This window comes from Ochotona curzoniae, unplaced genomic scaffold (assembly GCF_017591425.1).
Source record: "Ochotona curzoniae isolate NIBS_2020 unplaced genomic scaffold, NIBS_Ocur_1.0 contig_1014, whole genome shotgun sequence".
NCBI classification, from domain to species: domain Eukaryota; kingdom Metazoa; phylum Chordata; class Mammalia; order Lagomorpha; family Ochotonidae; genus Ochotona; species Ochotona curzoniae.
In genome coordinates, this window is record NW_024464920.1 from 5666595 (window position 1) to 5693992 (window position 27398).

General features: G+C 44.3%; 1 protein-coding gene across 1 annotated transcript; it reads right to left on the reverse strand.

The window, feature by feature from the left end:
- Positions 1 to 27398, reverse strand: TESPA1 (thymocyte expressed, positive selection associated 1). Its single transcript, XM_040980101.1, is given in 12 exon segments — positions 1 to 1962; positions 6526 to 6945; positions 6948 to 7318; positions 7800 to 8008; positions 9955 to 10053; positions 10473 to 10506; positions 11579 to 11620; positions 11707 to 11714; positions 12209 to 12262; positions 18532 to 18574; positions 19451 to 19664; positions 27324 to 27398. Coding segments are annotated over 11 exon segments (1563 nt in total). The 5' UTR covers positions 19614 to 19664; positions 27324 to 27398; the 3' UTR covers positions 1 to 1842.

The following is a 27398-nucleotide window of genomic DNA, read 5'->3' on the forward strand; positions in this document are numbered from 1 at the left end:
TTCATCTTCTGGTATTTCCAGGGTTACAGTTTGCGGCATTTCTTGGATATTCAGTTTGATTTCAGTCTTTTTTTTTTTTTTTTTTGCTTCGCAATGTCTGTAGTTTCTATTTATAGATGCCCAAACTCAGAGATTCTTTCCTCAGCCATGTTCAGGCCTTAATGGCCCATCAAAGGCATTTTTCATTTCTCTTTTTGACTTCTGGTTTTTATTTTACTATTAGGATTTCCTTTTTTCTACTTACGTGGCTTGTTTGTTCTGTTTGTTCTAGTCCACAGTCTTCTTTATCCACCAGAGCCCTTCAGTCTCAGTCTTCCCAACAGTTATAACAAAGTGCCTTATGGCGGGCAATTTATAAACAACAGAAATTCACTTCTGGTCATGGAGGCCGGCTAAGGTCAAGGTGCTGGCAGACAGGGTGCCAGGGGAGGGCTCTCTGTGCTCTAGAGAAAGTCTTCTTTCTCCTTACATAGGGCAGGGGGCTCCCTCAGGCTTCTTTGACAAAGATCCCAATCCCATTCATGAAAGTGGAGCTCCCTTTAAAGCCCATCTCTTAAAACCATGACCTTGAGGGTTTGGTGCCATCCCATGAATTTGGAGAGGCGCCAACTTTCCAACTATTGCATGCTGGCGTGTTCATCACTGTTGTCTTAACTATCACTCTGACAATGCCAATGTCACTGTCATAGCAGAGCCTCCCTTGGGTGCATACTCTCCCTCTCCAACCTGTGTCTTTTCACTTTTAGAAAGCAGCCTGTCATTTTTGTTGTTTGAGACCCTGAAGTGATGTTCCTGCTAAAAGGAACTTCGGCAAAGAGACTTTCAGGGATATGGTGGTAAGCTGTAGGGGACTGTGTTCCACGACCCTCAGTCATCAATGGTTCTGTCTCCCGGGACTGTGGACCCCACAGGGGCATCTCAGCGGTCTCTTCCCTGAGGTGGGACAGGATGGCTGGAGTGCCTGGAGTTGAGTGCTTCCCTTCCCCCAGCTAAGTTGGTCTTTGGTTAAAGCCCAGCAAGTGAGGCTCTGGGAACTGGGCGTCGTGAGGCCAAGGGTCTTGCTGAACTTCGGTGCCTTTCAGAAGAGTTCCTTCTCTCCTTTCTCATCCAGAGCATGAGGTGAGGTTGGTCGGTAGTTGCTATGAGAACTTGGTCAAGCTTCTGGAGGTAAAATTTAAGCCAGAAGTGGCAGGGGCCCTGATGCCTAGGCTCTCCCAGAATTTCTCTCACATGCATCCACCTTGATGCCCTGCAGCGCCTTAGCTGTAGCCTGGGTTGTTATCCCCCAGTCCTGGTTCCTGTCTGGGAGTTTCTTCTCTGGGAAGACACATACCTCAGAGCTTGCCTGTCAGTCTCTGGAGTTTGACACAGTGATTTTTTTTTTCTGTGACCCCCCAATCTCTTCCAAGGGCCACAGAAGAGCTGCTGGTTTTTCAGTTTGTTTGACTTGACACATGTGAATGACTGGGTGGTGACAACATCAGGAGAGCCAGCTGTCCTAACCATTCTCGTTGTCGCAGAGGTGGTGCTGATCTCTGAGAGTCACCTTCCCTGAGAGTGTCTCGTCGTCCCCTCTTACCTGCAGTTTCACTTTCCATCGTTTCAGTTCCTGTGGTCAACCACAGTCCAAAAATAACGAATGAAAAATTTCAGAAATAAACAGTTCATGCATTTCAAATCGTTTTCTGGTGTATGCAGTTTGATGAACTCTTATACCCAGGACATGAATCATCGTTTTATTCAAAGTATCCTCTCTGTGTATACTGACACCTGTTAGTCACCCTGTAGCTGTTTCAGTTATAGGATCAACCGCTCTTGATAGCAGCAGTGCTTGTGTTCAGGTCACCCACAGGGTTTGGTATTATCTGGTTTGGGACTATCCGTGGCTTTAGGCATCCATTTGGGGTTTTGGAATAAATCCCCCACAGGTAAGGAGTGACTAGTGTCCACACAGCCATACACCTGGAGATGAAAATAATGGGTAGGATGGTCAAAAGAGTGATGAAAAAACCTGAAAACCACAGAGAACTAGAATTAAAATAGTTAAAGCCATAACAATCTTTGTGAATCTGGGTAAATAATTAGAAATTTTGGAGTATTAATTTTAAAAAGTCTTAGGATAGAAAGTGGGATAAGTATTGTGACAGCAAACAAAACAGAAGGACATCTAAGTAATATGTATGGATTAAATTCAAGGAAGATTTTAATTATTACTATTTTTTTGGAAAATAAAAAACCTCATACTGTCCCCAATTCCATTATTGTTGTGACCATAATGGATAGGTGGTAAAATATGATAGGAGATTATCTTCCACTTAGTTTAAATAATAAATTTCTGGGCAAATTTCTGAAAAGTATAAAGGCTCTCTAGAAGAGGTAGTAATGAAAAACTTGTAGCTGGAAGAAGGTTGTGGCTACAATAACTAGTCACAAGAGGGTTGCTTATCCACAGGGGTGGGAGATCTATATTCATTGACTCCAGTTGCAGAGGAAAAAAAAAATACCTCCAAGTCTCAATGAGCAGAGCCATGACATACTGCAAGGAGTCTGCCCTCAGTTCTTTGGTGTGGATTGACTAGAACATAGCTGGAAGTGGATGCTGGGTTATTGGTTGCTGTGAGTGGACACTATCTGTTGTTAGACATTGATAAACTACCCAACTTAATGATCTCTCTCTCTCCCCTCACTCTTAATACTAATTGATTTTAAAAGGCAGAGCAGAGAGAGAGAGACAGAGAGAGAGAGAGAGAGGGAGAGACAGAGATTTTATCCACTGTTTTACTCCCCACAACACAGAGCAGGGGCAAGGTGAAACCAGGAGGCAGGGATCCATCCAGGACTTCTTGAACAGGTGGTGTGAGTCCAAATATTTGGGCCATCTTCCACTACTTTGTCAGGCACATTAGCAAGAAGCTGGTTGGGAAGTTAAACCACTTTCAGAACTGGAGCCAGTGCTCTGTAATGGAACCAGTGCTATGTTAACTCACTGTGCCAGAATGCCAGTCCTTAAACTAAGGATCTTGATAAAGTTATGATTCATTAGCTCTGGGGTGGGGGGCTGAGACTCTGAACTTCAAACAAGATCCCATGTGGGGCTAATGCTGCTGCAGTTCCATAGAGTACACTTTGGATGTTAAGGTTCCATGGAATTCCCTTCAGAACTACAGTTCTCGGAGTGGTCACCAGACCAGCATCACCTGGGAACGTATCAGAAATGCAGATTCCTGAGTCTTGTTCATAAACATTCAATTATAATTCCTCAAGAATTGGGGTCTTAGTATTTGCGTTTAAAAAAACAAGGTTTATCTGTTTGGAAGGCAGAGTTAGAGAGAGAGACACACACACACACAGAGGAATGGCCTCTATCACTGATTCACTCCTTAGTTTAGTGCGGTGTTCAGTGCTAGGCCAAAGCCAGGTGGCAGGAGCTTCATACAGTCTCCCATGTGGGCAAATACTTGGCAACATCTACCCTTTTCCCAGGGAGGCCAGTGTTGCAGGATGTAACTTAACATTACAGCACTAGCCCTGGGACTTGCAGGTTAACAAGCTCTCAAGGTATTTTTGACACATGATGAAACCTGAGTCACCAACTAGAATACAAGTATACTTCCAAATGTTCATGGACAATGGAGTTAATAGGTACGTTTGAGTGCAAAAATGCTTGAAATGTGTGCATATGAGGGCCTCTCAAAAGTTTATTTGGGCCCAGCATGATAGCAAAGCTGTTAAAGTCCTTGCCTTGAACGTACCAGGATCCCATATGGGCGCCAGTTCTAATCCCGGCAGCCCCACTTCCCATCCAGCTCCCTGCCTGTGGCCTGGGAAAGCAGTGGAGGATGGTCCAAAGCCTTGGGATCTTGTACCTGTGTGGAAACCCAGGAGAAACTCCTGCCTCCTGACTTCGGATTGGCACAGCACCAGCTGCTGTGCTCACTTGGGGAATGAATCATCGGACGGAAGATCTTCCTCTCAGTCTCTCCTCCTCTCTGTGTATCTGCCTTATCAATAAAAATAAAATAAATCTTTTTTAAAAAGCATACTTGGATTTCCCTTATTTTTTTATGCAAAAAATCTTTTCATTCCATTTTCCATAAATTTTTAAAAACATTCTTCAATTTTCTAGCCATAAATGCATTGCCCGAAAACCTTTAAAAAGTCATCTCCTGGTTTGTACGCCATACAATGAAATCAGAATTGCAGGATGTGAGAGTCTTCATCATCAGTATTTTTAGAATGTTTCCCTGGAGACTACAATATACAGCCAATTGCGACAAGCAGTGCTCGAGAAGCAAAGCACTTACTTCACTAGCACAAATATGGTAGAAGTCAGGCTGCTTGGATCTGCCAGACCAAGGGCTCTCCTCTTCCTCACTGTTGCTTTGCATCTGTAACCCACATTGCAGCAGATGCATCAGAATCAAGGAGGGAGGTTAGCAGGAAAGGTGCAGGGTGGCAGGTAAGTTTAGGGGAAGGAGGCTGAGACGTGGGCTTCTAGGTATGCCGTGGACCCAGCAGTGAGGAAGCAGAAGTTGAAGGTGCAGCTGTAAGTTCATTAGAGGTGAAAAACATGCAAGTGAGATTCAAATAGTCACAGCTTTCCCCTTGTGACTATTTAAGAACTTTCCCAAGGGTTCCCACACTTGGTGGCAGTACCACTTGTGAACTTAACACCCGAGGAGTATTGAGGTTTAGCAAGTCCATAAGGTGGAGAATTGGTGATCTCACAGGATATGCCCATCTGAAACCTACTGCCAGTCCTTGAGGAACACGCCCTGATCACCCAGAACCCCCAGATCTGCTGATCCACAAGCACTGACATGGTTGTAGGGACCCATACTAGTTTTGTGTCATGTCTGTTTGGTCTTTCACGGTATGACTGTTTATAACTGTTCCCCTGACTGATGACCACTTAATGGCTATTTATGGGTGTGGGGTTGTGGCTTTTGGATGTGTGGCCTGGGGGGGGGGCACATATGTATGTAGAAGGTCCATTAATGCAAAGGAGATATCTAGGCATGAAAACACAAGATGCCAGCCAGGGCTGGGAATTGGCTGTGTTCACACTGCCATGTTCTGGCACAGAAGTCCTAAGAGTCAGAGAATTCTGGATGGGAACTTGTCCTTCTCAGTCTTTATCATAACGTATTTGTCAAAGTAGAAGAGAACATGTTTTAGGCAATAGCATTTTGGTTTTGTGGTCTAACCTCTATGCAGACTGTTATGAAGGTGTCTGCAAGATGACAAGTATGTTTGGTGAGATCAGATCAGATAAGAATCACAGAAGCTGTGCAGGTGCTGTGGTGTAACGTGCTAAGTCAGCACTTGGGAGTCCTCTATTGGAGAGCTCAGTCAAGTCGTCAAGTCTATGCTTTACCACTAGCAACCTAGCCTCCTCCTGATGGGCATCCAGGGAGGCAGTAGACGATGGTTCAAGTACTTGGGCCCTTCCCATCCACATGCGACAGCTGGATGAAGCACTGAGCTACTGGTCTCAGCTTGGCTCAGCTCTAGATGTTGTAAGTTTTTTTTTAATATAACAATTTTTTAAAAAAGATTTATTTATTTTTATTGCAAAGTCAGATATACAGAGAGGAGTAGAGACAGAGAGGAAGATCTTCCATCTGCTGATTCATTCCCCAAGTGGTTGCAATGGCCAGAGCTGAGCCAATCTGAAGCTAGGAGCCCGGAGCCTCTTTCAGGTCTCTCACATGGGTGCATGGGGTAAGGTCTTGGACTATCCTTGACTGCTTTCCCAGGCCACAAGCAGGGAGCTGGATGGGAAGTGGGGTTGCCGGTCGTGAACTGGCACCCATATGTGATCCCAGCATGTGTAAACAAGGACTAGGCTACTGTGCCTCCCCCTCCTTTTTTTTTTTTTAAAGAATTACTTATTTTTTATTGGAAAGGCAGATTTACAGAGAGAAGGAGAACAGAGAGAAAGATATTTAATTTGCTGGTTCATTTCCCCAAGGGCCTCAATGCCTGGAGCTGAGTCGATCCAAAACCAGGAGCCCAGAAACTCCTCCAGATATTCCACATGGAAGCAGAGTTTCAAGGCTTTGAACCCATGCTCTACTGCTTTCTCAGGGCACAAGTAGCTATATGTATGGGAAGTGGAGCAGCTGGGACACAAACCAGTGTCCATATGGGATCCCAGCTCTTTCAAGGGGAGGACTTAGCTAATTGAACCATTGTGCCAAACCAGATGTTGTAAGTTTTTAGGGAGTTAATTAGTGCATGCAAGATTCTCTTTCTTTTTCTGTTATCTGTTTCAAATAAATGAAACAAATCCATAATCAATAAGAAATTTTAAAAATTCCTGCAAACCAGATCACCTTGACAAAAAGAAAAACCAAATTAATTTCTCTCTCTCTCTCTCTCACACACACACACACACACACACAAACACACATGCATGCCAAGCCTGGATCTGTTTTTTTAAGATTCCCTACTTCTTCATTTGCTAGGCAATGTTCCAGAGCCTTTTTCCACCAGCCTTCCCCATAACTCCAACTCACTCACCTTCCCCAAGTCCTGCAGCTGGTGGATTCGACATTGGTGCAGTTCTGATCTGTCTGGGCTTGGCTTCCACTTCTGCTGGTTGATGGGCAGGTCCAATGACTTGGCCTTCTTGTCCAGGGGTTGCTTCTGAAATAGGCTCTTTCTTGCTCTGTTCTTTTTTCCCCAGAAAGTCTCATCCTTAGCTGAATGGGCTTCCTTGGTGGTGGCCTCCAGTTCCCACAGTTCTCTCTGCACCTGTGCTGGATTTGTATTCCACAGTGGATTATCTCTGGGCAGACAGTGCGTACAACAGGGTGCCTTGCAGTTAGGATCCAGAATTTGCGGTGGTGAAATCACGGTGAGTGCTGCCTGCTGTGTGTCCTCTTTAAGGCAGGCAGTACATGGAGAGGAAGGCAGGGAAAGCCCTGTGCTCCCTGTCAGGTATACAGAACCCCTGGTGAGTCTTGCTCAAACCCAGAGCCCTCTTGGAGGACCAGCTTCTCTCCTCTCACTCTGTCCATCACTTCCCATACCACTTGGTCCAAACTGTTCCTTTTGGAAGGGGTGTAAGAGGATGACAGCCGATCCCGGGAACCTGTATACAGGCACATTTTGGAGATGGCTTTCCGGAGGCGGTCTCTGGGTGAGTGGGGTTCAGGCTCTGGGGTCCTGATTGAGGGCACATCAGATGGGTTGCAATTCCAGAACATGTGGGATGGTGTGAACTTTTGAACAGGTGTCTTAGACACATAGGAGTAGAGACAGAAGAAGGCATCAGCAGTGGCAGCCAGAGTTTGCACCTGCTTAAACCTGCCTGGATATAAGGGTGGAAGATGGTGAGTCTGGGGGGTCACAAACACAGTATATCTTAGATATCTCTCTTCAAAAGCCTTCCCCAACGTAAAAGTCAGAGAGCTGCCGATTTCCCCATTAGTGTTTGCTCCATTAAGATTTGTGATGCTTAACATTCCTTTTTTTGTTTGTTTGTTTTTTTGACTTCTTAACTTCCCACATCAAGTAGACACTCCCTTTGGGAAACAGAAAGTGTGAAGAAGATTCAAAGACAGCAGTGCTGATTTAATTCAGCCAATGGAGTGAAGTCTTTATGGAAACAACTGTGATCTGAGGTCCCTTGAAGAGAAAGAAACAGAGATCACGGTCCTCCATTTTCACTGAAGATGGCATAAGGGACACAGATACCAGAGACAAAGAGTCAGGAAAGCTGGGGCCGGTGAACCCTGTTAGGAAAGACAGGAGGCAGAGGAAGTGGAATGCAGGTCTGTAGTGACACTCACTGGCCAGCATGAGGCACGGATCCTCCATCTCAATCCTCCGCACCTGTGCCTTCAGGAACAGCTGGAAATCAATACCCCTGGCCTGCGAGGGAGTAGTGAAAAATCGTGCGGGGATCCGAGAAGTGTCTTTGTGGTCCTCTTGGCCGAAGCCCAGGCTGAAGAGGACATCTTCTGCATCTTCTTGTACCTTGTCCAGAATCTCTGAGATACTGCAAAAGATGGAGTTCAGGTAAAGAGTGAAAAATGGTGAGACCAGAGCCATCTAGAGAATCTTAAAAACATGTCATGTGATGGAAAATAAAAAGTGTAGACGCAGACATTTGGTGGCTGTGTTACTAATTAGCCAATCCTCCCTTGCATGTGGCACATCTACCTTTGGCCAGTTGGCCATGCTGCTTGCCCTGGTGGTTGCATGTGGGACAACTGAGCAACAAGTTTGTGAGGAACGCAAAACTCATTTTGTTCTCACCCTCTGTATAAAATTAATCAATAGATGTACTCAAAACCTGATTTGGGGAAATATACTCCATTTGTATACTGTTTTTTTTTTTTTTTTGAACAGAAGCCCTATGTCACAGCTAGATCTTCCTGTCCCATTCTGTTCCCTCTCTCCCTCCATGTCACTCTGGTGCAAACCTGCATCCACTTCCAAATCTGAGTGCCACTAAGCTTGGTGGCACCAGTGCTTAATAACTGCATTTCTATCAGTGGGGCTAAGAGGAACTGTCAATCACTTCAGACTTTAAATAGTCATTGTCACTCTCATCAGAGAGGATGCTGGGCATTTTTGCCCCAGTACGGACTGTTTTTGGTAATTGATGTTGACAGTTGGCATCTCCGGAGCTGCTGTTAAGCTTGTGAATCAAATGCTCATACTCTCTCCCAAGATGACCCACGTGTGCACACAAGGTGGGCCGGTGGTTCTCATGTATGGCTGCAGACTAGGACTGCCTTGATCCCAGCTGCAGACATTCCCATTTCAATTGAAAGGGGGTGTGACTTGAGCTGAGGGTTAGTGAGGACCAATCAGTGCAAATATTCGGGAAACAAGTCTCAGAACCAGATCGCAAATGCAGGTTTTGTCTCCAAAGTCCTGATGCTTTTCATTACACACTTTTCATCTTGCTGTGGACCATTTTGTTCACTCTGTGGGATTGTTGAGCTCCCTGGGGAAAGGGAAGCCAAGCTCTTTGCTTCATCTTTTAAAATTCCCTACAATCACTGCCTGGCCTGCATAGAAGAAAGGAGATTGTCCAAATACGTTAATACTGTATTGCTTCTCTCGGTCAATAAATTAGTCAGTTGGTGTGTTGTTTATTGAGCACCCACATGATTTCAGGAATGGAGATGGAACCAGTAGTTCCCGCTCCTGAGCTACAAGAGCCTCATACTATATCCAGCTTTGAAGTCTCATATTACACTTAGCTCTGTGCTCCCCAGCCCTTCTTATACTTTAAACTCTCTAATGTATTCCTTCTCAAGAGAGAGACAGAAAGAGAAAGAAAGGCTCCACTTGCTGACTGGCATCCCAAACGCTGACAATGACTGGGGCTAGGCCAGGCTGAATCCAAAACCCTGGATCTTAACCTGGGTCTCCCACGTGGGTAGCAGGGACTTGAACCACCACTTGCTGCCCCCCAAAGGGCATATTAGCAGGAAGCTGGATTGGAAGTGGAGATGCGACTTGATCCCTGGCACTTTGACATAGGACCTTAACCCACTGTACCACAATGAACAAATGTTAAATGTTTCCAACTGATCTTATGTAAAACGAGACACACATGGAGATACAGACAAATAGAATTTTCATCCACTGGTTCAGTCCTTATGTGTCTGAAGCCAGGAGCATGGGCCTCAATCCAGGTCTCCCAGGTGGGTGGCAAGGACCCTAGTACTTGAGACATCTGCTTCTTCCCAGTGTACACATTCATAGGAAGCTAGATGGAAGGCAAAAGAGCCTGAACTCAAAACTGCTATGCCAAATATCCACTCCTTGCCCACACAGAATTCTTGAAGCAAATTGATCATATTACTTAAGTGTCCATAAAGATTTTGGTAATATGTCCCAGGACAAATGGGCAATAGGTGTTGGTTCCATTTCCCCTTTCCCTTGCACTCATTTCTAATCTCCCATAGCTTCCAAATGTGTACCTACCTTGAACTAGTCTTGTTGGTCCCACCAGTCATGCTGCTGGAAGCCAAACTACAGCCAAGATCATGTAGCTGGCATGGCCTAGGTGGCTGGAGGAATCTCCTAGAAAGATCACAATTGATGTCATACAAGTCTTCTTGTTGGCATTGTAAACCCTGGTTTCAAGGGGTTCCTTGCTAGGGACCTCTGTACCACCTACAGTGGAAACAGCCTGTGCCCTCATTGCAGGTGGAAAAAATTCATTCTCTATTATGAATCTTTAGTACCTTGTTCATTTTTCCCCTCAGATGAGAAGTTTAACAATTAAAAAGCAAAATGACCCTACTTTAATGTGACTCTAGAGAATGCCTATAAATAACAGTTGAATGGAAAAATGACTGTTTCACTCATACAAACTGAACTGGGAAGTAATCAAAGGACATGAACATGATTGTAATACAATTTACTTGATGTGATATCTATCCCAGGTCACTGTTACCTGAAGGAGACCATTCAGCCTGCTGAATCTGACTGACACTTACCTGGAGAACTTGCCATTGGAGACCAGCAGGGTGGCTGCACAAGGAACAGAAAGTAAATACAAATTAGTAGGGAAAATGACAATCACTGAATTGCCTCCTCTGAATTTAGAACTCAACCTCCTCTGCTTTCCTCGGCTGCTACTACAGCCTAACCCCATGGGTGCTTCTCTTAATGAGGTCTCAGGTTTATTAGACACAGCAGTGGACACGGAACAGATAGCGCAATGGACAGCTGGCTTGGGGCCTCTGCGCTTGTGATCCATGACTGACATCTGGGCAAGAGCCCTTCTGCCTGGAGGAGAGCCAGGCAGCTGCCTGAGCTGGGGTTCTACCCCTCCGTATGCCCACGGGCAGCCCAGTGTTTCCATCCTTTGTTCCAGCCTTTATTCTCCTGCAGGGGAGGATCTCTCTTTGACCCAGTCCTAAGGCTTCTTTGGACTCCTTGTACAGAAAAAACAGTCTCAGACTTGTCTGGGCTGCATATGCAGTGCTGATTTGTAATGTTAGTTTCTCAGAGACCAGAGGAATCATGATAAACTGGGGAGGAAGGTTCCTGGACATGTGACACCTGCTCTGTGTGTGTGTGTGTGTGTGTGTGTGTGTGTGTGTGTGTGTGTGTGTTTTAAAGATTTATTTATTTTTATTGGAAAGGCATATATACAGAGAGGAGGAGAGACAGAGAGGAAGATCCATCTGATGATTCACTTCCCAAGCGGCCGCAATGGCTGGAGCTGAACCAATCCGAAGCAGGAGCCAGGAGCTTCTTCCAGGTCTCCCACATGGGTGCAGGGTCCCAAAGCTTTGGGCCGTCCTCGATGGCTTTCCCAGGCCACAGGTAGGGAGCTGGATGGGAATCGGGCTGCTGGGATAAGAACCGGCGCCCATATAGGATCCCGGCGCGCTCAAGGCGAGGACTTTAACCGTTATGCTATCGCACCAGGCCCTCCTGCTGTGTTTTATGTTAGATCATAATGAGGTGGTTCTTTCCCTACAGATAATACTCCGGGGATGATTCCCCCTGAAACATTCCCTTTCTCTCCTCCCCTGAATGCATCCACTGCACAGCCTTTTCCTTGATCCCAGTCTCTGAGAGCTGAACCACTCACCCTCTGCCCCGAGAGTCAAGTCATCTTCAAAGCTGGAGCATCCTGTTAAATAATCAGATCCAGGTCATGGGAAATCAGAGTGGAACACACACACACACACACACACACACACACACACACACACACACATGAACATCTACCCATGTTCTCACACCTGCACAGTTACACAGTCATACTGAATGTGTCCACATGTTTACAGAAGTGGCTTCAGCTGTTCAAAACTACCCCAGAAACCGCATTCATGCTCTGACTCAGAATCACACCTCCTCTCACTTCCAAGAGCCTGCTCCTCCTGTAATATATACGCCGGTACAAAAGCTTTTGCCAAATAACAAACACACGGGGATGTGAATCATACACTTATAAACATTTCACAGGCATATTTTCTCATCAGAGCAGTGGTTCTTCACTGAACAATCAAAGCAGTTAAAAACTTTTGCATGTTAATAAGCTTGTAAGCCCTGAGTCAGCCTTTTGGTTTGTCTTAGGGAGAGTGAAATTTTGCAGACAGTTTAAACACACTGGAGCATTCTTCAGCATGCATATGCATGCACATGTGCGTAACCACGCCCACAAACATGGCCGTAGCATTATTCAGCTAGAAGAACAACAGGAGAGCAGAGTCTGCACTCACCATTGTTGATGAACTGTCCAGCTTCTTCCAACAGTCCTTCCTCAGAGGAGCTAAAACCAAAAAATAATCTTATAGGATAAAGTCACTACATTTTCAAATGAGCTTTTTCTCAAATCTCTCTCATGTGGTGTATTATTTCCTAATGGGATTCAGTAATATCTAATCTGCTTCTCTATTAGAGAAAACTAGAAGTGGTTTTGTGACTGGCAAAGTCACAGTGGGAGATAGAACTGGAGTGATGCTATTGTCTTCACTGTATTTGTCTCATGGCAGCTTAGCAGTGATGCTTCAGTCTTTAAAACTGAAAATAAAAAAGAATGTAGCGGCAAAACCAGGGGAAAAATTACAGAAGCAGGTGCCACAATTTCCAAATGACAAATATAAGCCTCCAGGTTTTCTCTGTCACATTGAGAAGGCCTTATCTACCCCCACCCTTCCCCCATCTCTGAATCATGTTCTTGCCATATCATGTCTTTCAGGAAATGACAGAAACTACATCCTGGTTAGAGATAATTTTAGATTTTGATATATAGTCCTATCAAAATTGTATCATCTCTAGTAAAAGAAGCAGCAGAAAGAAGTACAAATGCTAGGGAGAAATAACACCATTTTAGTCAGGCAAAGAGGTGGTCTCTAACCAAAGCAGGTGTGTGAAGCAGTCCATGAAACAGCATGATGACACTGCATGCCAGTACCAAGCTGCCACTGCTGTGTTCTCCAACACTGAGAGGTTTTTGATCTCCAGACATCATCATCCAAGTGCCTCAAGCACTGATATGGTGTGACCTTTGTCGAGTTTGTGTTCCTAACAGTTTTTGAGATAGAAAGGGCACATGATGGGAGTGTAATTCCGTTTGGAGGCTGGAGCAGAGAAAGGGGACAAGGCCAAAGGGTGCATCTGCCTGAGCTGATCCCGGTACAGCCATGCATGTTAGCCTCTCCCAGTGGTCCCAATGGCCTCAGGCAGTTGACGCACCACTTCATGAAATGCTTAGCAATAGGAATAGGTTTCGCAGTTGAACAGCTGCCAATCAAGTTGTGCTTGCATTTCAAAAATTAAATCATTCCTCACATAGACATCTTTTGCTAGAACTGACTTTTCAGGATTGAAAAAAAAATCATGTTTTTCAAAATTTGAATTTTTATATGACCTCATAAAAATGTACGTAAAATATTTTATTTTTTTAAAAAAGATTTATTTTTATTATTTTTCTATTGGAAAGGCAGATATACAGAGAGGAGAGACAGAGAAGAAGCGTAAAATATTTTATAAAAGAGCTTGGCATGATGGCTCAATGGCTAAATTCCATATGGGCACTGGTTTGTGTCCTAGCTGCTCCATTTCCCATCTAGCTCCCTGCTTATGGCCTGGGAAAATAGAGGATGTCCAAAGCCTTGGGACTCTGTACCCACACGTAGGACCTGGAAGAAGCTCCTGCCTCCTGGCTTCGGATCAGCTCAGTTCCAGCAGGTGTGACCACTTGGGAAGTGAAACAATGGATGGAAGATCGTTTTCTCTGTATCTCCGTATCTCTCTAAATCTGCCCTTCCAATAAAAATAAATAACTTAAAAATAAAAGATACAGTAGAGGACGGCCCAAAGCCTTGGGACCCTGCACCTGTGTGGGATACCTGGAGGAAGTTCCTGGATCCTGGCTTCGGATTGGCATAGCATGGGCCGTTGCACTCACTTGAGGGGTGAATCATCGGACGGAGGATTTTCCTCTCTGTCTCTCCTCCTCTCTGTATATCTGACTTTCCAATAAATAAATAAATCTTAAAAAAAAAAGATACATTATGAAGGGGCGGGTGTTAGTGCAGCATGTTAAGCCACTAATTGTGATGCCAACTTCTATTTGCGTTTCAGCTGCTTTCACTTGGCTTCAGCCCTCGGTGAGCTTGGAAAAGGAGTGGAGGACGGCCGGATGCTTATGCCCTTGCACCCACATGGAAAACTTGGATGAATTTCAGAGCTTCTGTCTTTGGACCCTGGGCTGTTGCAGACATTTGGGAAGTGAACCAGAAGATGAAAATCTCTGTCTCTGTTTTCCTCTCTTGTCATTCTATCTCTCAAATAAATACATTTTTCAAATATGGATAAGATATAAAATGTGTAATGCTACTCAAGCTAATTACAAAAAGGGACCTAATAATACTACTAGATACCCAAATGTGTGATTTTCATCCAAATATATAATGTTGCAATATACTACAGACATGCTTGCACATCAAACTAAGATATTAATAGATATGAATATTTATAATTACTACTAAAAGTATAGCTAATATAGTCGGCTACTCAGAATATCATGGTTTACTATCGGATTGTATGCTTGCATTTTAGCTACACGGTGTATGTTGAATGTCCAGTATCCAAAATGCTTGTTTATATTCCAGATTTTTTATTTTTAAAATGTTTGCATATATATATATATAATATGGTTCTATTTTATATAATTTTAAAATTCCAAAATTTGCCTATGACATTAAAAGAGTAGTAAATGAAAAGAGGTGGTAAATGAAAGGGAATGGGATGGGGCTTTTAAAGTATGAATGATGCTGTTTCAGGTTTCAAGGGTGTGTTCTGTTTGAGAAGAGCAATCAAGCTACAATGCTAATGATTGCTTAATCTTTTGGAAGTACATTTTTCAATATAATTTATATTAAAAAGAGAAATGCTGCCGATATGCATGCTTACTTTGGGAGAATTTACATTAAAATACTCCTGCTAAAATTCCTGGCTTGTCCAGAGCAAAACTCACTGCTATAAATTGTTGTTGTTCATGGCTCATCTTGCCTTTCTCTTGTTTTGCCTTGGTAAGCACTAAATAATCTCATGGGGACCAGTCCCAGCTTAGCCTAGGAGCAGTAAATACTTCAATGTGTACGTGAAGGATATGAGCCTGGATCTTTTGATGCCAACCCACTGAGAAAGATTATTTTAAACTTCATGATCATCACCCAGTCACAGGCCTTGCACGGGCCATTTGGGCCATAAAACTCAATGTCTATGCATTAAAAAAAGAATGGTATCACAGTGAAAACACCACATGAGATACGCACATTCCATGTCACTGTGTCAGGGTCCAAGTCCCAGCTCCTCTTGATTTCAGTTTCCTGCTAACGTGCACCTTGAGAGTCAACAGGTGACGGTCAAGTACTTACATCCCTGCCTTGCATGTGCAGAGCCCAGCTGGAATGTCTGGCTCTTCGCTTTAGTCTGGCCAGGCCCTGGATGTTGTGGGCATTTGTTGAGTGAAATGGCAGACGGAAGCCCTCTCTCTTTATCTTTCTAGCTCTCTGTTTCTCAAATAAAGTGAAAATAAACAAATAAAAAGTAAACTTAACATAAATGGATTAAACAAAAATCAATGGCTAGGAAGTAGATCCACCGATGGCTGTCTCCACCTTTGTGTTCAAAGTCTCTTACCATCATTCAAGTCTGAAATAGAAGAGTCAAAATACTGCTCTTCCTGCACACACAATTCATAAATAAACAGCAGGAGAGAGATTGCATTGGGAGAAGGGCATGGCTATTTTTAGCTTCCTCCAGCAGCTTCTATGAATGCTTGCCTGTGGAGAATCAAATTGGTGCTCACACAGATGACTTTTGGATTTCCAAGGCTGTCTCTGATGACTCATGAGTCTCACATTAATGTCCCACAAAACCCCCTGAGAGCCTACGAGGAGCAAACAAACAGGAACAGCATCACTGTGAAGATGTGCATGAGCCCCGTGGGTGTGCCATGAGATTCTATTGCACTGGGAGATACTGACACTAAATTTACCCAAGAAGTAGGTAGATTTTCTTGAATTGCTTCTCAGAAAAGAAACTTCTTTCCCTCTTGGCAGTGACAGCAAAACTTGCAAGGAACTTTCCAGACCACCTGGCAGCAGAGTGGATGGCCAGCCAGTGCCTGTGGATTCCTTGTCCATCCTCTCTGGACTTGGCAGCCTCTGAGTCTGAGACTGAGGGGACTCAGGATGCATTCTGCATTTTCCTTTGTCCTCTTCATGCTCCATGATCTACAGTCAAGTGTTTCCTCACTGATGTTAATCATTATCATCTTTTAGCATTTTTGGTTTCTTCATATACACAAACATACTCTCTAGTTGTCAAGGAGTTTTAGAAATAGAAACAAAACCTGGAAAAGTTTTTTGCATCTAACAATTCTTTTTCCACAGGCAAATGTAAACACGCTAGGTCTCCTTAGAGCCTTGTCAAGGTTTGACTATTGAAGTTTTTCCTAAAATAAAGCAAATGCAAAGCAAACAGACGCCATGCACCTGTCAGTGATTTTTTTTCATACACATCAATATTTTGCCATTTTTGCTTCGAAAAGAAATAAACTATTAACAATACGATAAAGTTCCAGGAAGCTCTCAGTTTTTTCCATCGCTTTCACTCCTCCTGTAACCATTATCCTTGAGTTTTGCTGTTCATCTGTTAGCATAATTTTTCTGATACAAAAAGAGCTAGGAAGTAAATATATTTTTTGAAAATGTAAATTGGTATCGAGCTCCTTCTTTGTAACCTCACAGATTGCAGAGCATAAAGCACTTATACGTTCATCATTTCATTTCAACTGCACAAGAAACTCTGAAACTTCTTTATTCTGGTCTTGACTTTGCAAATCATAGACCTGTGATGGGAAGAATTCTAATTTTTTTTTTTAGAGATTTTGTTTGTTTATTTGATTTCAGAGTGACAGGAAAAAAGGGAAAACATCTTTCATCCACTCACTCACTTCCCAAGTGGCCCCAGTGGCTGGAACTGAGCCAGGCTGAAGCCATGAGCCAGGAGTTCTACCCAGGCCGCCCATATGGGCAGCAGGGGCACAAACACTTGGGCCATCCTCTGCTACTTTCCAAGGTGCATTAGCAGAGAGCTGGATGAGAAATGGATGGGATGCTAGCGTCACAGGTGGCAGCTTAAACTGCTGTGGCACACAGTAGCAGCATAAGAATTAAGCTCAAATTTTGAAGCTTTCTCACCCAGAAACAATTCATAACCTTCTCCATCATGCATTGGTTCAGGATTTATCTTTAAAGAGCAAGTGTGGTATTTCTAAAAGTTATAATCTTGTGTTCCCTTGAATTCATTTGTCTGCACTACAATGTATGATGTTTGAAGCTGAGGAGCATATTTTAAACCACTTGGTACTGCTCTGACCGTTCAGACAACCAGACAGTTAGCAAATGCACAATTAATCATCTTTGATATAAATAGATAAGAGCAGAGTTGCTCATGGATAATGGCTTTAACTGGACAACTCCCCTCTCCATATCTGGCAGAGTGTTTTGAGTTCCATGACAGTTCTCACTCTGTTTCTCATCTGATCCTGAAAACATTCCTCTTATTGTCCTGTTACCTCTAGTATTTTGAAGACTCCTTAACTGACTTTGAAGTCACTGAGCGGTGAGTAAAATGGGGCAACATGTATACAACAGACACAAACACAACATATATCATTCCTGGCATGGCTTGTAGGGGTCGAGTTGAAGTAAGCAATCTTGGATTATTCAGTGCTATTTATTTCCTACCAAATAAACAGGGATGGGTTTATTTATGTCAGCTAATGGATGAGTTTAGATTAAAGGCTATATAAAGCGTGTGCTGTTTCTGGAGGGAAAATGAGGAGCAGGCAGGAGTTATACATCCTGAGAATTCACGATCACCCGAATTTCAGGCTGAAACAGGTCAGAAGCTTTCCATCTGTGTCTGGAAAGCTGAGCTAAGGTGGTATAGGTTGATGACATGCGGGGTCATGTTTTGTACAGTGTTTCTGAGCAGAGAAATTGCCATAAAATGCCTGCCTGCCCCAAGTTCTTCACTGCTTTGAATGATTGGGCCCTTGCTGATCCCGGTACAGCCATGCATGTTAACCTCTCCCAGTGGTCCAGATGGCCTCAGTGGGTTGCTCTTGAGTAAAAATGGCCAGGTTTCTGACTCCTCTTCTGTAACACAATGCGATACTCCAGTCTGAAGTGGAGAGCAGTGGGTCAGGGCTTTGGAACTGAGCCCAGCGTTCCCCACAGATGCAGATTTCAATGCTTTCTAGCTTAAGGCCAGATCTAGCCCGGAGTCCCAGATTTCCAGCCTAACTTTATCCCAGCTGATAATTGCAATCGATTCATACGCAGCCCAGATTGCCAAGTGGCTCCAAATCCCAACCACATGCCCTTCCAGCTGCCTTTTCAGCCTCACTTTCTCAGGCCACTTCCAACCCATGTCCCTGTTTCTGTGTTCCCAACACTGTGCCTGTTGGCATAGCCATCCATCAGCCACATCCAGCCCCTGCGCCTGCCCAACACTTACCCACAATCCTGCAGCCAGTCTTCAATCTTATTGATTGGATCCCCTGGAAAAGTCAGACATCCCATTGCTGTGAAACTGAAGGAAACCAGATGCCTGCCTGCAAATCATCCCCTCCTGCAAGTTTACCCTTGCAAAGGGTGTGACATGAGTCTTCTAATTTCTCCATAGACATTGTTTTCTAAGATACAAGAAGATTACACCTATATGTTAAAATAGTGGACATGTCTTCTTCTTTTTTTTTTTCTTTCTCTCTCCCTTTTCTCTTCCTTCCAGGAACCTGAAAAATGCCCAAGATGTTTCTCACTCCCCTCCTCCTCCCAGAGCTTTTAGGAGCAGGTATAGATTCTCAACAAAACAATACAAACAAAGAAAAAACCACACCATGTTTCCTTGCAAACAAATGAAAATAGGTTCATTTCTCTCTGAGTCGCTGTTCTAGTATTATGTCTGCAATCTTATTTTACAAAGAAACTCAGAGAACCAAGTGGGAAAGGTGCTACTACTTCAGCTGGACAATCTAGTCTTTGAAAGATGAATGGCTCCTCCAACGTCACACAGCTTGTTAGTGGCAGAACTGTGGCAGGCCAGCCCAGGCATCCCACTTGCGTGAAGTCTTGTTACATAGTCAAGGTGGAGACATCTTAAGGCATTCTTAGAGAATCCCTAGCTGCGGGTTCTATGGAAGCTCCTGAGGGTGATGTGAAAATACATCCCTTTCTTTTTTCTAATTTTCTGCTGCTCTACTTCTTAGGTCATTTAGTTTCTATATGATGGTACACTTTCCCCCAAACTCATTTAAACAGGTCAAAATGAGCCTCCCTAAGGGTCCAACTTTGACAAGCAAGCCTGTACCTGCTGTCACACTTCCCCTGAGTATAAGACACCACAGAAATCCGCGTGAAGCTCAAGGACCTCTTACCTTCCTGGAAAACATCATCCAAGCTGGCAGGCTCAAGCTCAGGGACATCCTGCAGGGCTGCGGCAGCCTCCTCCTCCAGGACCTGGGTCTGCCAGTTCCGGCTCTGCCGCAGCCAGGCTCGCCGTTTCTCCCAGGATGTGGGGCTCAGCACCGAGGCCTCCATGGTACTGGCTCATACAACAGGGCCTCCTGCCACTCTAGGGCCAACCTGGGGCTGGAAACACAGTCCCCTCAGCTTCTGCTCAGAAGTCCTCCCCTCGAGGTTACACTCCCCTTGCCACCCCCCATGTTCCCATCTCTGCACCAAGGAACTTGACCTCTGCCCATTTGGGAAGTAGAAGTCATTGCCTGGTCTGTCTCCCATTACTTCCTAAAACTGAAATGCTCCAGAAAACTTAACAATCAGAGTGGTTTTGGGAAAACAAAACAAAACAAAAAACCAAAAAAAAAAAACCCACTTCTTTAAATTTGAAAACATCTGCCACTATAGGGTACAAGGAACATTGTAGAACTTGTTCTGATCTGAAGAATCCCTATTCTTTAGAGTAGAAATCGTTTTATCAGAAAATAATTTTTGTTTTTGTTTAAATCTTTGAGGATACTGTCTCCCAGAATCTCCCATTTGGCTGAGAATAATTTTACAGTTACAATACAAAATTCACTTTGACTTTTCTCCTGTGAAGATACATGAAAAAATTTCACATCTGAAAGCTCCAACAGCCTCTCTAAGGAAAGTCTTGCATTCAGACGTTTGTCCAGCTACAGTGATTCTGGGTTTTGTTTCTGTGTCTTAAAACTTGCTTCATTTTCTGTTTTACAGGTTGAGGGTCCACACAGCATCTCTCCCAGGAAAGCAAATCCTACAATAAAAACTAAGGAAACACTGTCTTAAGCCATTAGCGGGACAATTCGTCATCTTGGGTTTGGCTTATAACTGAGTTGAGTCCCCAGGTGGTGACTGCAATTATTGATCCTAGGTGTTTGCATTTCATTTAACGCTACCCACATAGCACTTCTGATTTCTTCTCAAAGGTTCTTAGTGACAGCACTAGACACACATCAGCAAGGAAGAACGAGGGCATGGATGAGGCCATCGTCTAGATCCCACCCTGGGGGGGCTTCTGTGCACGCAGTGGCTGGTTCTCTGCCCTGTGGTCCCTTCCCTGGCTGCCAGGCTCACATCCCTCTAGGTGAACAAGCAGAAATGGGACCAAGACTCTGTCTTAACTCTCTGTTCCCTTAGGCTTCCAGAAACTACATCAGAACTTCTCTTTTAACTGTTGGAGTAAGAGAAAATAAAAAGGCCAATTTCCAGCACTTTTCTGTCCTTTCCACACTAAAAATCACCAGTGGGCCATGTAATAATTTAGACTCTAGAAAAAGTATTTCCGAAAGGAACATCCTGAACATCACAGCAATCAAATTGTTTTTAGATACCTTCGCTTGCTACAGAAAAACATATCGAGAGAAATTCTACATTATCCCTGATCGAAATTCTTCTTCTTCAGTTCCAGTCCAAGATACACATTTCTCTTTGGGAAGAGAGTAGCTTGCACAGCGAGACGTTGCTTGTGAGCTCTGAGCCCCTGACCCCTTGTCCATTGTGCCTTTTTGCAGTAATCACATCATTGAAGGTATTTTGTGCCATGGGAAAACCACAGGTGGGGGGAGCAGAGGCGTCTTATTGTCCTTCCTTCACATGTGGTGATAGAGAGGACAAAACTTAGGGATCTAAAAAGCCTTCATCTTTTTCCTTTTTAGTCTTGTTCTCCAAAATACTTAGCAGATTGGTCCCCATCAGCTCAGGATGGGGAATGTCATGAACTGCTATTGTCTTTAATTCCCAAAGGAGTTGGACCTTAGCTGAATCGCAGCAACTCTTTAGATCATTTCTGGTGGTAAGGAGGAAGAAGTGGTCAAAAGGCAGACAGGAAGGCAGAAGGTGCAGAAAAAGGGAAGATAGAGCAGAGTGGGATGGAGGAGAGAGAAACATCTGAGTCCCCATTTTACTCTGCTGCTGATGTCACATGTTCGGGAAAGCCAATATCCTTCCCCTGGTCTTCTGTTGATGATATCACAGCCTTAAAATTGGATGCTTCTGGGCCCAGCATGATGACTCAATTGGCTAATCCGCCCCTCTCAAGCACCAGGATCCCATAAGGAGGCTTGTTTGTGTCCCAGCTGCTCTACTTCCCACTCATCTCTCTGCTTGTGGTCTGGGAAAGCAGTGGAGGACAGCCCAAAGGCTTTGGTCCTGTGCCTGCATGGAAGACCGGGAGGAAGCTCCTGGGTCCTAGTATCAGATCAGCTAAGCTCCAACCATTGCAGCCATTTGGAGAGTGGATCAGTGGATAAAGATCTTTCTGTTTCTCCTTTTCTCTGTAAATCTGCCTTTCCAATAAAAAATATGGATGCTTCTAATAGCACAAACTTCTTTATAAGTCATTTTAGAGTTGAATCTTGAATCCCATAAAGGCCAGCATAGTGCCAGAATCTCCCCAAGACAGAGGCAGGTCAAATGTCTCCATGTCCCTGGTGATAATGATCTGTTTTATAACCCTTTCTATCCTACAGCTTTCCAAACATCCCAGTTACACAGGCCAATTCACCTCCACTCCCTGGAAATGCTTACTTCCAGTTCCACCCCAGATTTTCTCGGGCTCTTCTCCACCCCTCCTCTCCTGCACCCCTGCTCTTAATGAATCCCTTGCATGGAACCATCTTAATCAGTAGCCTGACCTGCTGTGCCACAATGCCAGCCCCACATGGTTGTGTTTCTCATGCTTACAACAGAGTCCACTACACTCTAGTTGCTTAACAAATGTTTGTTCCCTAAATGAATGGATGTGATTAGGTGATTGCATGTGATTACATGTGGTTAGACATCCCCAATGTTTGATAGAGCTATCATAGAAACATAGTAAGAACAGCTTCAAGGCTATAAAAAATAAATTTTGTGCTGACTATGTACTTACTAAGCATATAAAGATGTTTTGGGATGGTAGTTGGAGAAAAGAGGGGAGGTTATTCTCCAACTTGTTTGGGTATTCGAGTTTCTGTAATAAAGAATGGCAGTCATATCTCACTGGCTATTCATGTTGGTTGTCTGTACCTCTGTCTGATGAATGCACTTCTGAAAGCTTGTGGGAAACTAGAATTCAAAAACAAGGTGAAATTTCCATAAAACTTTTGAAGTTCATATATATATGTGTGTGTGTGTTTTCCTTTGTGGTAACAACTAGAGAAAAATGATTATAAAGACAATATCCTTAGTGCTTAACAGTTTCAACAAAAAAGAAAAAAAAAAGGTTATTACAAGTATGGCAATAACACTAGACAGGTGGAAGGTTCTACTGCCTTCTAAGAAAGATAGCCATGTTCCATGCATTTGAGCAAGAATGCAAGAACTTCTTCAATTGACAAAACAATAGTATTCTCAAGTCTGAAAGACAAGAGCAAGAGCATCCTAAGCTATACAGTGTGGTACCCCAGGCATGGGGCTAGGGAAATCAAACAAATGAGTCTTCCGAAATGCTGCCACACGTTTGCTGTAGATACCATTCAAGGGGATGCTGTTTGGGAAACTTTACAGAGACCAGCATTAGGAGGCAGGGAGAAATGGGGTGTCTCATTAGTGCCAATAAGAGGAAGCTATAACTCTGGGAGATAAGGACAGTTGAACTCTCTGGAAATCTGGAGGGAGTGGCCAAAGATGATCAGACAAGCACGTCAGCAGTGAATGTGTGATCAAACGGTCTTTCAGCTCTGCTAAGTCACACTGAGTTTTCTCTTTGTGCATCAGTCGCACCATCTTGAAAATGAATTGATGGGACTCGGGGTTGTGTAAGTTTACGAATTTAAATTTAATAATTCTAGCTGAGTTTGAGATATTTATAGAAACAATACCTGTAAAAGGAAATGCATTTATATGTAATTTTACCATAAGAATTAGGAAATGGTTTAGCTGCATTCAGAATTACTTCTCATCTAAAATTTTTCTGAAGCCAGCTTTGTGCCATAGCACATTAAATCGTTGCCACAATCCCATTTGGGCATCTGTTAGTGGCCTAATTGCCCCAGTTCTAATCCAGCAACCTGCTAACAGCCTGGAAAAGCAGAGGTCCAAGTGCTTGATGCCTTGCACACTCTGCTTTTCAAATAAATGAAACAAATATATATATATAAAATATATATATTTTAATGTACTTTCAAGAATGGGCATTGTTGTACAATGGGTTAAGCTACTGCCTGGAATGCCAGGCAGTCCCAGTTTCTCCACTTCTCATCCTGCTTGCTGCTAACGCAACTAGGAAGGTAACAGAAAACAGCCCAAGTATTTGGGTCCCTGCCATTCACCAGGGAGACCAGCACGAAGTCCTAGGCTCCTAGCCCATACCTCGCTGGTCCCATCATCTGGGGGAATGAACCAGAAGATGGACGATCTCTCTTTCCCTCTGTCACTCTGCCTTCCAAATATATAAAATCAATTTTTAAAAAAATTGATTTAAAAATTTTTTTAAAAATTAAAAATTTTTTTCCCTTCATTTCATGCTACCATGGACTTCAGCTTTCACTGACTTGGTGTGGGGTGATTCTGAACCAGACGTTGAGACAGCCCAGATAAATGGGATTCAGTCAGGTGCTGCCTGTTGGCTTCCAGTACAGACTGAACTTCTCTGCCTCTTTGCTCTAACTGACATAACTTTATCCATCTTCATCTCTACCCAAGCAATTATTATTTTTTTTAAAAAAGTCTATCGATATCTATCTATCTATCTATCTATCTATCTATCTATCTATCTATCTATCATCTATCATCTTTTGTCCTTTTGAGAGAGTACGAAGAATTGGAGGGGGGAACAGAAAGTGAGAAAAGTGGGGGAAGGAGAGAAGAGGTTATCTGGGGTCATAATGAATATATTAGAGGTTTTCAACTGAGCTCAAACTCAGGAACCCTGAGCCCGATGCTTGCTTCTCCCTTAATGCCCACCTTCCTCCTGCTCCTTTTTGCTTCCACGGCCCAGTCTTCAGCTCAGCTGGGCCTGTTCCTGGGACAGTCAGCAGACCTTTCTCCTCCTCTGCTTGTTTGTACCTTTGCCCTAAATGGTGGCTGTGAACGGGGACTGAGAGCAAGAGTAGGAGAGAGAGAGAAAGGAAATGGAGTTTCCGTGATGTGACCGTCAGATCTGCATCCACCATCGAGACACACAATGGCCGTCGCTGTCAACAGCTCTGGGGAATCCCAAATTGCCACCCTTTCCATCCGCGGACGGGAGAAACACCACCTGCAGCCAGCCTGCCTGTCCCCACTCTGCACAGGCACTGCTTGCTGCAGCAGCTTGTCCTGTTCTTAACCCTCTTCCCTGTCCCTGAGTTTGGAAGTGCATCAGGGTAAAATTGACCCTGACAGCATGGCAATGAGGAATTCCACACTGGCTTAGGGCAGCAGTTGAGTCTAGTGTAGGAAGAAGGATGGTACTTGAAATGAACAAGCAAGACAAAGCAAGACAAGACAAGACAAGCAAGACATCGTAACTCTCTCCCACTGATGAATGTAGCTGAGGAAATGCCCCAACAGGACCAACCATCCAAAGCCTCTGATTCTCCTCTCCTCTCTTCCTCACCTTCACTCCCCTCACTTGGATGAGTTTTATGGGAGGTTTGTAAACTCCCATAGCAAATAGGAAAAATGTGCATTTAGAGCAAAGTAATCCTCTGCTTTCTATGTTGGGAGCCATCGAACTTTTTCATTAAGATAAACTATAAATACACAGAAATAGCAGCCCATGTGGGCTGGCTTGCAGACAGTTCGTAGGAACAATGAGCAGAATTCTTGATCATCAAGTTAACTTGGTGAACTAATATATTCAATTCTTCAGTCCCATTTCCTTGGTCATAAAGTGTATTCCTTTTTATTTTCTCCCCCTTTCTCTCTTTCACTCTTCTTCTCTAGGAAGGAGGGTTAAAGAGAGAGAGAACACAAGAGAAAGAGCAAGAGATCTCGTGTGTGGACAGACACCTCTCCCATCTATGGTTCACCCCCCAGATGCCTGTAACAACTGAGCCAGGACCACAATCCAGCTCTCCTCCATGGCAGATAGGGACCCGGTTACTGGAGCCATTACTGCTGCTACTTCCCACGGTCTGCATTAGCAGCCAGCTGGAGTCAGGGACCTCAGCTAGCACCTGTACCTGGGTACTCCGATGTGTGCCATGGGCATGTTAACCTCTAGACAAAAACCCACTGTCTCCACTTTTCCTTTCTCACAGATGACACACAGCTTCCTCCTCCTTGGGCCTCAGCTCCTTCAACTGAATTGTATTTTCAGCCCCAAACCTTCGTTGAAGCCCTCGTGTGTGCTTTAGGCCTGCATGTGGGCAGGGCACAGGCCACTATGAGTTCTGGGATCCCCACTTGACTTTTATCCCTTAAGTGGGAAGCAGAATAGCTGTCAATGCAAGTGGAAATAAGTGTCTGCTTTCCCCCTTACTGTAGCTCGGAGTGGACCTTGTGAGTAATGACATGCCCTGAGAACTAGCTTCCTCTCCCTTCTGTATTAAACTCTGAAGCATAAATCACGAGTGGAAAAATCACTGTGCTGGGTCTTAATCACAGGATTCCAGTTGACATACAGAGGATCCAGAGAATCATGGGGACACATCAGCAGTGTGGTTGCAGCCAGCTTCTAAGCTCCCTGGGTGCCTGTGAAGATGTCACGTGTCGGACTTCTTTCTGCCCCCTCCTGCCATACCTTCAGCGTGCTCTCTCTGATAACATCCTCGGTAGGGGCCAGATCGGAAACCTAGTTTCCACTCGTCCCAGCAATGGCCCACAGTACAGGGAAATCTTGTTATGTCTTTAGCTCCAACCACTCAAACCAAACAACTGCTGAGTCTGGAGTGTGGACACTCACGTCGAAAGCCTCCAACCTTCCACCCCAGCACTGGCTGGAAAGTCCCAGGGACACCTGTGGTAGACAGAGTCACTAGTCCTTTCCAGGATACGTTGTCCAAGCCCTTGTCCTTCTTTGTGCTACCAAACCACGGATGTGAGACTTTCCAATCACTTCGTCCTCGCTCTGCTCTGGGGACTCGGATCTTCTCCTCCACCCACAGCAGGGGTGTGGGAAAGCCCCAATATGGAGAATCTTTCCATTCCTCCACTCTCCCCAAAACCCAATGCAGGTGGTGACGTTCTTAGCCTGACCGTGACTCAGACGAGGGGTGCTGGAGACACCAGTGTTAAGTAGGTTACTGAAAGGTTGACATATCCATCTTCACCTTTGAGATGATGTGAAGTCTGTCAAGTGATCTCCCAACAGGTGTTTAGCTACATTGAACTGCCCAGTTAGTGTCCAGCTGTGGGACACTCCATCCCCATCCACACCAGTTAGTCCCATCATCCCTGACTGCAAATCACCATCTCAACAACCGTCTACAGTTGCTGCAGAAAAAGCTCAAACCCACAGAAGTCTGTGTCTTCCCACAGATTCCAGCAATGGGCCCTACGGCAGGACCTGCTGTGAAACGGGAAACTTCACTCCCTGGGAACTTTGCAAAGTGGGAACCAGATGGAAGTTAGGGTCTAGGTGAACTTGATAAGTCATACAGGCTAAGGCTTCCTGTATGTTAACTCAGGCCAACAGAAGAACCTGCATTTGGTGACCTGGAAAGATGACTTCTACGGTAAGAGAGAGGGAACAGGCACCACATGAATGATTTGAAGGTTGGAGGTGGGGTGGTGGGAAAATTTTCTCCTCTTTTTCCTTTTCTTTGTGTCCCCTCACCCTTCACCCTGAACCCTTCACTTTCATTTCCCAGCATTATCCTAGATCAGGGCAGCCTTTAAAACTGAGGTCCAAGCCATCCTTACCTGTTCGCAGGTAGAGAGCTGAGCTTTGGGCAAAGTGGTTCTCAAAGCTGGGTCAAGCACTCTGTGGGTGTGGAG